Source organism: Protopterus annectens, chromosome 3.part0 (assembly GCF_019279795.1).
Source record: "Protopterus annectens isolate FY-2018-M chromosome 3.part0, PAN1.0, whole genome shotgun sequence".
Classification (NCBI taxonomy): domain Eukaryota; kingdom Metazoa; phylum Chordata; order Ceratodontiformes; family Protopteridae; genus Protopterus; species Protopterus annectens.
Genome location: NC_056731.1, coordinates 1,414,099,630 through 1,414,113,075, shown reverse-complemented (window position 1 = coordinate 1,414,113,075; position 13,446 = coordinate 1,414,099,630). Strand labels below are relative to the sequence as shown.

At 35.3% G+C, this 13,446-nt stretch overlaps 1 protein-coding gene across 5 annotated transcripts in view; it reads right to left on the bottom strand.

The window, feature by feature from the left end:
* Window positions 1-11,357, bottom strand: part of TOX (thymocyte selection associated high mobility group box) — an 831,700-nt gene extending 820,343 nt beyond the window's left edge. The window contains exon 1 of one of the 5 annotated variants that reach the window (XM_044065484.1): window positions 10,831-11,357. In XM_044065484.1, coding sequence (XP_043921419.1) covers window positions 10,831-10,929 — 99 coding nt within the window. In that variant the 5' untranslated portion in view covers window positions 10,930-11,357. Of the gene's footprint in view, window positions 1-5,252; window positions 5,275-7,849; window positions 7,871-10,830 lie in introns of those variants that run through there. The other 4 variants (XM_044065480.1, XM_044065481.1, XM_044065483.1 and 1 more) reach the window with 4 other exon arrangements.
* Between the last annotated feature and the right edge of the window lie 2,089 nt (window positions 11,358-13,446).

Sequence of the window (13,446 nt, the reverse complement as noted above, 5' to 3'; positions counted from 1 at the left end):
CCTCCTTTCCTGTTGCACAGAATGAAGCTGATGTGTCTAAACTGAGCTTTTAGCTCTCCAAACAGGGATGAAATTTGACTTGTGCTGATAAGTATGTTTCGAATGTAATGTAGATGCCAGTAAATCTGTGTGGAATTTTGTATTTTCCACTGTGAAAAAGTATCTTCCTTTTTTATGGTTGGAGTTGCATGACATTCCGAATATTTTGGTCATTTTGATGATGATTTCAGAGAATTCTTCTAATTTTCTCAGCTGTACCTATAGGGGTTTTGTTTGAATAACAAGTACTACCAGAAGCCTTTGCTTCATATCCACTGCAGGAATCAGATTGAGCAGCCATTTTCCATGTTTCAATGGATGCTGTGTTTTGGAGGGACTTCGCCTGGAAACTCGTTAATAATTCCTTCTTCACACCCACTAAGGCTCACTGGCACTTCAAAGTGGCTCATTCCAAGTTAGAGCACAGACACCTCTGCATCTGACCTGATACATGTTTTGACCACTTGTCCATTGCAAAAGTTTCTCTGGATGCTACTCCCATACCAGTCAGAATCAATAGCTGTTGAAGTGCTTTGGATTACACCTATCCTTTTCAATCCATTAAATCCTTTGGTGGATCTGGCAGTCTCACAAACAACTGACATGGCTTGTGTCATATGAGCCTTTTTTACCTTGGCATGCATACACAAACAGGGTTCCTTGAAAATCCAAGCACCAGAAAACTACAGCTATACAGTTAAAGACTTAACTTCGGATGAAAACACCATAACTAGGTGTTTTGGTTTTCAACATTAGTTGAACATACAATAAAGACATTAGCTAAAGAAGTGGGGATGTGGTTGACATGTTACATATTCCTTTTGTAAGGGAAGCAGTTGTAACCAAAGTACGGGGTATACTTTAGCAGACAGCAGGCAGAAATCACAGTTGAAGCAAAGCCATCTCATGCCATGCTGTGGCTGTTTTCAGGTCACAGCCATCTGTTTTTAGTGCAGACTCAATGTTAACAGGGCCTATGGGATGCTTAACAATCCTCTAACTGTTGTTAAGGTCGGGTTTTGCTCTGTAGTAGCGCTTAACTAGGATATTACATAACCACATTTTCAGCGTAACCACAGAGGTCCATGCACTACATGATCACTACAAAGAACTGATATGCACTGCTGTTCTATGTGAGATGTTTTATAATTTTTGACTGTTTTCCCAGCACTTGATGGCACTACAGCATTAAAAACAAAATAACAACTTTTATTGTTTTACTCCCTTAGTTGTTTAAATGTTAGTACCTTTGTTTAAATGATTTTATTAAATACAGTTGTCTCATAGCCAAACAAAATTTCCTGAATTGTTGTTTTAAAGGAATGAAAAAAATAATGAACACATCAGAATTCAGTGCACCAATTAAACATTCTACAACACAAAATGACATGTATTATTTTATAAAAGTATTATCATAGAAGAAATTGAAACAGAGTGTTTGGCCTCCAAAACGAGGGATGTTACTACATAACAAACAAAAACATAAAGCTCTTTATGCCTAATAAATACATATTTTACTTCTTTGTAACTAAACACAGTGACACCCTTGAATCTGACCCCTTATTCTATAATTAGTGAGAATTGCGGTCGTAATGCCTAGCCAATGGATACCTTTGCAAATTGTGTCCTTGACTGTCCATATGTCAGTCTTCAATTGCAGATGTAAGAACTGAAACAATGACAAAATGAGAGCAAAATTAAAAAAGAGAGAGAGAGAGAGATTTTTTTATTAGGAAACAGAATGTACATCTGAGTATTGACAACCCATCCACATGTGAAACACAGCAATATCACAATTAATTTATTATTAATCTGATTGCTTCCTGCTTCCACAGATATGCAGTAATGAAATTTAAATTACCTACTCATTCAACTTCAAGAAACTCTGTTGACTGAAAGAAAACATTGAGATCTTGAACTCATACATTTATAAGTCCAGCAATTAAACTGATACTGCAAAAGTGTTGCAGTAAACATCCTGGGAAACTACATTTTTTCTGACAAAATCATGATTTTAGAACTAGAATACCTTAAAAAAAGGAAAACATGTTATAATTTTGACACTGTCCTTATTAAATTTGTTTTGGAGACACACTTAAATGATACAAAAATGTCTTCTTGAGCTAAACTTTTGGTGTGAAATGCTCAGGTGTTGAACAATGGTCTCTTAAAAATTCAAACAACATGCTTAGAACATTCTTACCCTGGAGGGGAGCCACACTGAATATCAAATGATATACATGAGTGCAGCAGCAATTTAAAGGTTGTTTTTATTCAACATTAATGCTATCCAGCTTAACACTGGCATTAAAAAGCATGTATTTGAACAAACATGCTGTTAACAGTTACTACAATCCTTGTCAATAATGAATAATATGAGGTGATAGTTTAATTTGAAGAAAATTATGACTTATTATCTGACATCCATGACAGCTGGATTTTTTTTTGCAATACAAAAAACAATGTAAACATATAAACATGCCAAACTGCTGTCTGTTTATGTTCATCAAAATGAAACCTTGTTGATGTACAAGACCCCCAAAAGTGGAACCCTTTCAAATTTCTTTAATCTCAGTTTGAACTATTTTCAGTTTTTATGTCTGACTTTCTTATCTTGTCTCTGCCTTTCCTAAGGTTAATCTGCCTGTAGTTTATTTACCATCTACTACTGTCTAGTAGTTTTCGGGATGGCTCGTGCAAGTGCCACATAAAATATTGCATTCTTCCTTATTCAGGTTCCTCAACAGAAAATGTTGGGTGAGTCATTCTAAGAGCTATGAGTTTTTCAAACTGAGTACCACAGAAATGTTGTCCATAACAATTATCAGGTTATTGAAAAACAAACAAAAAATCTGCCTGTAAATCACTACATTATCAAGTCCGGAGAAAAAAATTGTTACCATATCAAAAATGGTGCTTTTTGTCTTTCTAACTTGTATTACAAGCATTCAGTTCACCAAAATGTCTTCAAGGTTCCCTTACAGTCATTGCTTTCGTAGTGACCAACAGTGCTTCATTGTTTCTCACCAAGCTTCCCTCCTTGGTACCCCACTGCTGGTATTTCAAACCAGGACTTTTCATATGAAGTTCTTAATTCTATCTTCTCTTAGTGCCCTTACAACACCGACTAGGTGTTATACTGTTGAAGAACTAGAGACACTCAGATAAAACAAAATTAACTAGAAATCTGCATCCATGTTGTTATTATAATGGATTTTACTTGTAATGAAAAGCTTGCATTAAAGTATTTAGTTTATTTTAATACCAGATGTACAGAGTGGGTACTGGATGCCTAGGGCATTTTGTTTTACAGATATGTAAAACCTAACTTAAAAATATGAATATGGCTTTGGTTGACTAATAGTCATTTGCAATAACCTTCCAAACTTGTATATTTAGTGATGCACTGATAAATTACTATACCAACAAAAAGATTGCATTACACATTAACATTACAATTGCTCCTCTAATAATGTATATAAGGAAAACTGTTAGCAGTGAGTGTGCACACATTTAGTGTAGATGTTAATGTAGAGGAGATTCAATTTCTCATGAGCTGTTTCTCGATTAATGATAGTCAGGAAACACTGTATTTTTCACCAACATATGGCGAGTGAAAGTTACATTTCCTACTTAATGTAACAAGACCGAGTTACAGATACATATTCATATGACATTTTGACATTACAAGTGGAACTTTGAAGCATGTTATCATTGTGCATCTGTGATTGCAGTTTGGTGTGCTAAATTATGCATTCAAGCTATTTTTTCCTTCAAATTTCATGCTGTAATTGTCCTGTTTTATACTACAGCAAGGCAGTAGCTGAAAATTAACTTGTGGGTCTAGTCTTCGTATCTTACATAGACTAACTATTTAAATAAATAAATAATAAAACAAAACTGCATGAGTTGTTATTGCTGTGAACCAGAGACATTATTAAGGTCTCACAATCATTGGCGGGGACACATTTATTGAATTCGGGTAAACTATATTCAGTCGTATTGTTCAAAACCACAGAGTGTAAGGTAATAATTTTACTTGTTTGATGTCTGACTCCAAATATTTGTAATCTTAAATACAGTACAGTCTAACTGATCTTAAAATACTAAATTATGAACCTTAAATTAATATGATTATAATAAAAACGTATCACTAAATTGTGAATATTATAAACCTGATGTTAAGATATTTTTGGGGGGGTTGTGGGGGTGGGGAAGCTGGGTAACAGAGTATTCCAAGCCATAGGACTCTGGTGCATCCAGTGATACCTACACAGTTGACTTGCTTACACACACACTAGTACAGCTTGGGAATTAATGGGAATACTTACAGCCACACGCTCTTTCAGAAAGCACAACAAGGGTATGCAAGTAGCCCACCATAACACTAAAACATGGTTTGATCAGCAGATGTAATCTTAAAGGAAGGTACCAATAATTCAGAAACATTTAATTATACAGAAGGCATACAGCAAACACCCCAGCAAAGGTAAAATCAGCAAACAAAAGGCTGCATCTCCACCAGCAGAGCGTTCTTTTCATGTTACTCAAACACACACACGCGCGCGCACACACACACACACACACACACACACACACATTATAAAAGGAAAAAGTTAATTCTTATTAGGAAATGGTACATACGGAATTTATATTATTATTAATCAGATGTTTTCGCAATAGAAGATGCACTGAATTGTTTTTCACATGTATATTATATTTTAAAACTTATGTTAAATACATATACAGACAACAATAGCATTTTTACTGGGAAATATTGAACAGATACAGCAATACAATATATCTATGAATAAGTAGCAACTTCAGTGGCTCAATCTATATGCCAAATAACAGAATGTTAAAAAATAGCAAATAAATCCCTTACTGGAAGGGAAGAAAGTGTTTAAAATATAGAAAAAAGTTTGCATTTCCACTTCATACACCGTACTTCTGTAGATTTTACAATATGCTGGCTAAAGATATGTCAATTTTAAAAATGAAAACAACACAGAATGTCCGCGTGCCTTAGGTTATAGGCCATCCTATGACAGTACTATCATCAGTAACTTCTCATTCATGATAAATAGACTAAGGCCTATGTTTCAGAGGATAAGAATAAGCCAAGAGAATGGCATACGGTTATGAAAGACACCATGACTGTATGTCAGTCATTTGGAAGATGGGAATAAGCCAAGAGAATTATGCATACTCACAGAAGACGCCAATGATAACTACACAGAAGCAATGCCATGCTACCTCCGTTTCATGCACGATAGAATTATTACTCAGATGCCTTCATACCAATGATTTTTCTTTGCATACCAAAACTGGGTATCAATTATTAGTCATTTTGTACATAAAACACACAATTGGAGTCAAACGTCTGTGTGCATTTATAAGTCGTGTGCTGTCACTGTAGTAATATGCCTTGCAGAGTTGTAAAACATCTGAGTCAGCATATAGACTGCTTGACATGATTAAGAAGAAACCTGTTGTTAACTACCCACCCTACCAATGGCAGAGTAACAAGAAGCCTAATAATCCTGAGCTTTATATTGTTAATATTAAACAGCATATATTTTGTAGTATGCATGCTCTACCAAAGCCAAAATGAATTCTAGCTAGAAACTTAATGTTACATATTCCCACATACCTTATTATCTCAATGAACATAAACGCTTTAAGCAGTAGTTAAATTTTTTTCGACAGCATAAAAAAAACTTTCTCTTCTAGATCACATATGGTAATGTTCACAAAAATGTTATACAAACAAAAATAATAATGTGGAAAATATATTTTTGCATTGTGTTGTCAGGCCTTTACAAACACTAGCATAGTAGGTGGTCATTTTTGAGAAATGTAAGGAATTCATAATTAAATAAGTATTACAGGGAGAGATGGCCACCGAAGAATTATTTCTCATTAAGTTAAAGTGTTATAGCTTGACTTGAGTACATAATGGGCTGTTCATAAGACAGTAGCTAATAGGCCTTTGTAATTAACATCTCAGTTAAGGATCTAAAAGCAAGTTACTATGTTGATTATGCCTTTACTTAGCTCAAGTTAACACTTCAGTGAAGATATTACGTAATGTCGCTTAAGACATTTTAACAGGTTATAACATTGCTTTCCAAGCAGGATATATAAAACAGACTTGTATATTAGAGGGAGTTCAGACAGATAATTGGATCTGCCATGACACTATGGACTCATGACACAGTGAGGGAAAATACATCCAAAACTTGCATAGCTAATGAGGGTCAAAGGACTCTGTGCCTATGAAAAATCTTAATTAAAGTGAGCGACATGCATGAAGAAATGTTTATTTGCTTCACACATATATCTGCACAAAGAACAAGATGCTCTTGGACAATGTATACTCTGCTTTCAGCTATATTTTGCTTGCTGACTTAGTATCATTTAAATGGGCAGCACAGTATCACAGCAAGTAGTACTATCCACTCACATGAAAAGACACCCCTCTTTGGTCTCTGACTTGGGTATTTCTGTGTAGAATCCACATGACATCCTTGTGTTTCTGTGGGTTTTCTCGGGATATACTGTTTTCCTCCCACATCCCAAAGGTGTATGATATGTAGAAGGTGAACTCTAAATTGGTCATGTCTGTGTGCGTGTGTGTGTGTGTGTGTGTGTGTGTGTGTGTGTGTGTGTGTGTGCACGCATATGTGTGTATATGATTCAGAAGATGGTCTGACAACCTTTCTGTTCTCTAATTTTCTAGTAAACTTTGTGGATGGTGGTAGTTGCTTATGGTACTGCAAAAAGTGTCAGATGTGATGTGTCAGCATTGGTGGATGGATGCACATATGCATTTTAGGTCAGACATTTGTTGTTATTTTGTGTAATTTTCCTTTTGCTTTTACACATGCCTGGATTTATGAATACAAGCAAATTCCTGCTGTTTCCTAAGGTTAAAAGGAATAAATAAATACGTAAAATGAAAATGTTCATCTACTAGCTGGCTGATGGTGCTAAAAAAAGAAGCTATTGGAAGTGAATTCAAATAAATCACTAGTGAAGTCCATGGGAGTAGAGAGAGAAACATGGCTGGGAAATGAGAACCATACCTGTTCTTCTATAAATATGCTTGCTATCAATTCACATAAGCAACAAAATCAGAAAGAAAGTAAGAAAGTAGGTTCTATCATTCTAAGGCAAATGATAATTTTGATTGGCAAGTCACTGAGACAAAGCTGAAGAAAAAAGCTAATGTATAATTCATGTACAATTCATTCTCTGAATTATGATACAGTTCAACTGATTGTTTTGAAAATGCAATGTAGCAAACTGGCAAGAGCTTATGTAGTTTGCAGTCCCATCAGAACCCCTTTGCTAAACTATTATTTTACAAATCATAGTTGCTTCTCATTTTTTTCTACTTGTAATAAATTTGTCATGAAAAACTGCAAAGCAATGATCAATGTTCTACAGGAAGTCACACCCTAGTAGATGTGTTATTGTATATATCTACTCTGTTCACTTCTTAAAAGTGAAACAGAAAATAAAGCCAAAAAGAACAGATATCTACATGGATTAGGTAACAGTGAACTGAAACATATCAACCAAGTGAGAACAAAGAAGAAAACAAGAAAAAAAGAAAGAGTGAGTCACTTGGAAAGACTACATATAAATGGGGTACTTAAATAAGTCCATACATGTGTTTTCCTTGTATTGCATCTTCTAGTTTTGTACCAGACAGGAAAACTAGTCCAGACACACTTTTCAGCAATGACTCAAGCTTCACTGGAGTTCGGTAAATTTTTCTGAGAAACTAATTTTCAAATCATACCTTTTTATGATAGACCTCTTCAATATGGTATAAACATATTTATTTGTTCTGGGAAAAAAATGCTTCCTTTCTTGCGGAGAACAGAAACTCATTGCCTCATACAATAAATTCTTTAGTGATCTTAAAGCAATGTTGGCAAACTGATAATAGACTAATAAGTTTTCAAGCTCCTCCTTCATCATTAATGAGCCACAAGTGAAACGGGGTTTCAATATGTGAACTAGAGTTAATTGTTTCCACACTTTGTTCTTAAAGCGATGCAGAGTTCCTCCACAAACCCTTTAATGTGGGATAGTATAATAGCTGGCTCTATAAACTTACACAGACAAATACATTATACAACATACATTTTACTTTCTATTATGTACAGGTATGTTTAGTCAGTGTTTAATGAGAAACATCAAAGACCACACATTGTGAAAAGTATCTTTTAGTATCTTTGAATCTATGGTTATTTTTTTTTAAACAAGGCATTATTAAAATAGCAACTGTGGAAAGGAAATTATTGCATTGAAATGCAAACTAAAGTGAATAAATACAAATATTATCAAATAAAAGGACTGTATTGGTTAAACTAGAATGCAAGCTAAAATGCTTAAAAGCCTTTCCAAAAGATCATCTTTCATATTCTGTCATCCTGAACTTTTGACATCACTTAAAATAATTTGGACTCAGTCTTTAAGAAATCAATATACCAAATTAATATCAAAAATGCAAAAGCGCATATGCTGACAAGCGTTTCCCTTAAAGCTTACAAACTGCAAATCAATGACGTTTTTATAGATGCAATATGAAAAATACTCCTTTCCACAGATCTCTAAATTTAATACATTTACTGTTACTTTGCATTGTTTCGCTATTTAGCATTAAACTTTAAGATGGCATAACGGAATACAGTGTGAGAATGGAGACTGCAATTCTTGTATTAAAAGCTATAAGAATGGCATTCAAACTACAACTATAAAATCGGAGTTCATCAAAACTTGCATTTCCACCAGGACAAATCAGGAGGCCAAGTATGAACAGATACACCATGTCATTAATATGCAAATAAAATAAAAAATAATAAAGTTAATAATAATAATACATTAATAAGAAAAAATAAAAACAAGAAAAAATACTTCCAAATTACAAAGTGGAGGCTAGCTCAATAGAAACAATGCAATAGCATTGTGCTACTATCCATAGAATTTGCATTTGAATACATTTACAGGTATAATCTATTTTGTTGTGTTTCAGTTAGTCTGATGTTTTTAAAAAATTAGACACTTCAAGACACACATAAAAAAGTTAAAGATCCTCTTACACTTTTTAATAATATGACACATGATTCTTGGGCCAGATTAGAAGGGAGGTAAGTAGCATAAACACCTCCAAATCCACCGTGCCATGTGCATCAACACAGTTGTCAGGTCATGTTTCAGTTCTCTTTAAAATTTGCTAGACTTCTTTTTGCTAAGCATTCCTGTTCAGTAATGTGAATGGCAAACAATACAACTTTGAAATCAAAAATAAAGACGTTCTTATACAAAACAGTTGTGTCCCAAAAGTCTGAATACCTAAGGTCCTCAAAGGACTGGGACCAGTGGGATTCTTCAGCACATGTGTACTTAAATAAGCATAATTCATTCTATTAATTTCTGCATAATTACAGTGAGCATAAAAAAGAAAGAAGAAGCCAGTTCTGCACAAAGTTGAAATTATTTTGCTAAACTTTCCCATTTTTTAAGTAAAGGGTCATTCTGGAACACAATTGTAACTTGTTCATATTTCATGTCAGTTAATAATGCAAAAAAAAAAAACAAGGTTCACTTGGTGTCATAATGTACCTGTGTGACTTTAAGCCCCAAAGCTGTTGTTTTCAATGAAGCCCTTTCACTGGCTTCCAGAAAATCAGCCACAAAAGCCATCAGTTTACATTGTATGGATTTCCTAAAGTAAATAGTGATTTACAGCTCCTCAAATAAGAGGTTGTTTGCTAGTCACAGAAAACGGAAAAAAGTTGAATCTTTCTATACACTATTTATTCAGCTTTGTTTTAGAAGCAAAAAACCATTGTCAAAGATAAACAAATGGGCACAATGCTTACATGTGGCAGTGAATCTTAGAAAGTTCCTTAATAGCACCAACGCTTTTTCATTCTACAAGTAACTGTTCTGGATGTGCTGCAAATTCAGACTTAACTAGTACAACTACATAACAACACAAAGCACAATATACTACGATCACAATAGGGGTAGGTCATGGATACCATTGAATATCTTTAGGCACTTGTACTCATACCGGTAAAGGGAAGCAGCTACCTGAATATCCCAGAAATAATATTTATTCTTTTAAAATAAATAAACAAGTAATAACATTTGCAGTGTAGACTGTTGTACGCTTACGTCTGATTTCTGAAAGCTTTTCGGCAACATGTGTTGTAATTTCGCTGAGCTTTAGCACTACAGTAGTAGTAATGTCTTGAACTAGATGTCAAAAATGTATTTTTTTTAGATGTTTCCATTCACGTGAATTACAGCAGTTGCATACCAGCCACTACCAACCCGTTTTTATTTTAATTATGTGTGCTAAAAAAGTGTCAGGTGCAAGAGGACATCTGGAAGAAGACCTGTGTTTGCATCTGTGACTAGGGGAGGTGTCGTGCCAAAGCCTGTACTTGGAAAGAACTCCTAAACGGACAACTTCCTACTATTATCCATAGTGATAACAGCATTGAGTACGCGTATTCAGATTAATGAATGGGTCAGTGCAAATGCACTCTGATGTGCCATCCTAGTGGAGTGAGGAAAACACTGCCACATTTTTTTAGCAATTGTGCCTTATAAAATGCACAAAGAAGTGACGCTTGCAAAGTGCATTATCACTGTCCAAGTAACTCCGCAAACTATAAGTACCCAGACCTTCAGCTTTTTAAAATGCAAATATATACAAAAACAACAACATAATAATATTAATAATAAATGTAATAAAAAAATCACCTTGTTACAATAGTAGGGGTCCAGGCAGGGTGAGGGTCCCAAGCAAGGAGAATCTGTACTTGCTGCAGACTGAGGTGGTGGATAAAATCTTACGTCCATTTCACTAAAAACATCAAGCAGTCCTTTTCGTTTTTGTTCAGTAAAACAGTGTTTGAAGAAAAAGAAATAGGTCTCAGAATTTAAGAGAAAGAGACACCTTTCCTGCCTCACATCCGTTTGTGGTCTGCGAAAAAAACTCTTCCAAAAAAGCAAGACTCTGTAGATGTTCACATGCAGTAGCAAAACATTCAGTGTTGTTAAATTACCGAAATGTTTCTCCTCGAAGGGTTTTTTAGTTTAATTTGTACAATTAGCGGGTTTCCCCTTGTAGAAACAAAGAAAATGAAACAAAATGATACACAGTAATATGAAGCTGTCCACGGAATGGCTGCCCCGTGCACTGAGTAGGGGAGTGCGCTTTCAGCTTGCAGTATTTGTCGTCGGAGTGTTTTCACACAAAGGGGATCCGTTCACTGAGACCCTCAGTGAATTTCGGAGACTGGCCACAAGAGGGCACTACAACACCCGCGTGTTCCTTACCTTTTAACGCTAAGTATCAGGCCCCGATTTAACTAAAGTCGGATGAACGGTACAAACCGGAACTGAAAGATGAAGGGTCTACTGCTGTTCATGTTGTAAATTAGTACTTGATTTTGAGGGTCAGTACATTACCGAGTAGTTCAAATACGGCACGAATAGGATATTATCGGTTTTAGGTAAGCACTACTGCGGTGTCATTCGTTATCCTTGTTTCGTTGTTCTGAGGAGTCTGACTTTTCCTCGGAATTTTGTTCTGTTCCCGGGAACATTTCTAGTTTGAAAAAGTCACCGAATATGAACAACAGAATTATTTCTGGCGGAAAATGCAGATAACTATAGTTAGTTTTATTATTATCTTTGTGAGAAGACCGAGTAATACTAATATTTAAAAAGCTACTTTTTCTTGCCATGGCTAGAGTTGCCACCTTTTCAAATGCTCAAAGTGGGACATTTTTGGTACAAACGTCAGATTTTGCAGGCCAAAACATACCCACGGCCAGTACAAAGGACAAAACTTCACTTTTTGCCTAAATAAAAGCGTATTCTTGTAGCATTTTAGTTGTTTATTCTGTTTCTTATAACATTTAGGTGTTTCAGATACAGAATACCTGTTTTAGAAAACTATTACATAAAATATAGGAAATAATTTTGCCCTAAAATCTCAGGACATTTGCCATTTTTACAATTTTTTTGCAAGACACAACTGCCCTGAGGGACTGTCCCTCGCAAATTGGGACAGGTGGTAACCCTAGCCAGGGAATTATATCGTCTTAGTAGTTGCCTGGTTGGGGCTGGGGCATATCGAGACCACAAGAAAAAAGTGCTTACTATGGTGGGCATTGAAAATGGAGTACTAATCAGGATCCCAAATCAGTGCTACTCTACTTGATGTGTGCATCCTACTCAGTAAGAAATGTCCACAAAGCCAGAAAATAATGGAGGGATAAGTACCCAAAATCAGGGACAGATTTGAAATATTGGTCTTATAACTTTACAAAGTTGCTGGAATAATAGATTTTGAGTTATCATACTTTTTCTGAAAGATATAAAGTCTGAAATACACAATTTAATGACTTCACTTCTCAACGATTTGCCAGAAAACCACAAATAAGAAGAAAATGAAAATTATGAGGCAAATATCTATCTTGACATTCTGCAAAACTATGAGAAGTTGAGAAGTATGTTCCAGGCTATTAAGCTTCTGTTCATGCTTCCAGGCTTTACATATCAGAAGATTTGCAGAGATTATAACTGCAGTCTGCAGAAGTAGAACATAAAGGTGAGAATTGCAGGCAAGAGTTCTACAAAGGAGCTACAAACAGAGTTTTGCCAAGCGCAAGTTTCAGAATAATTCAACAAAAAAATTTTTCCTCTTTTTTGTTTTATTTGTCACTTTCTTTGGTCACATATGATATATTTTGGTCACCAGCAGACAGTGGTTGTCACTCAGATGCAGTTTTGAACCGCAGGTAGTCAGAAAGAGTTTTTTTTTGTTAGGGGTATGTTCCACCACCAAGACGATTTGTCTTTTGGTGCTTAGATATGACTTGGGGCGTAATAGAACCCTAATTTTTCAGTGCTAATATGAAAGTCCAACGTGCAATCAATTATGGGGAATATGTGATGCACTTATTCATTATCTTAGATCTGTGAGAGTAAGAAATATATTAGTGTAGCTATAGTGTGTGTGCACTTACATTTAACCTCTCTTCATGTCACACCCATATACTGTATCCTGCCTAATGTCCCACTAGAGACAGTCCATGTCTCAAACCCTCCCATGCCTTCCAGAGGATGACAGTAAAAGCACAGACAGCCACTTTAATACCAACAAACACTGCAATTAGACAAGCATCCAGACATCAGTGCAGCCCTTCTTACATCTTTTAGTATTTTACTTTATGAGCTGAAACATAGATTTCAGCTACTTAGCCTGAAGCATTTGTTAATTTCTTCATTCATTTTTCAGCTTTCATTTTATATTATTCAGGGTTGTGGTGGAGTGTACGTCTTCTTATAAGCAACAGAGGTGAGAGA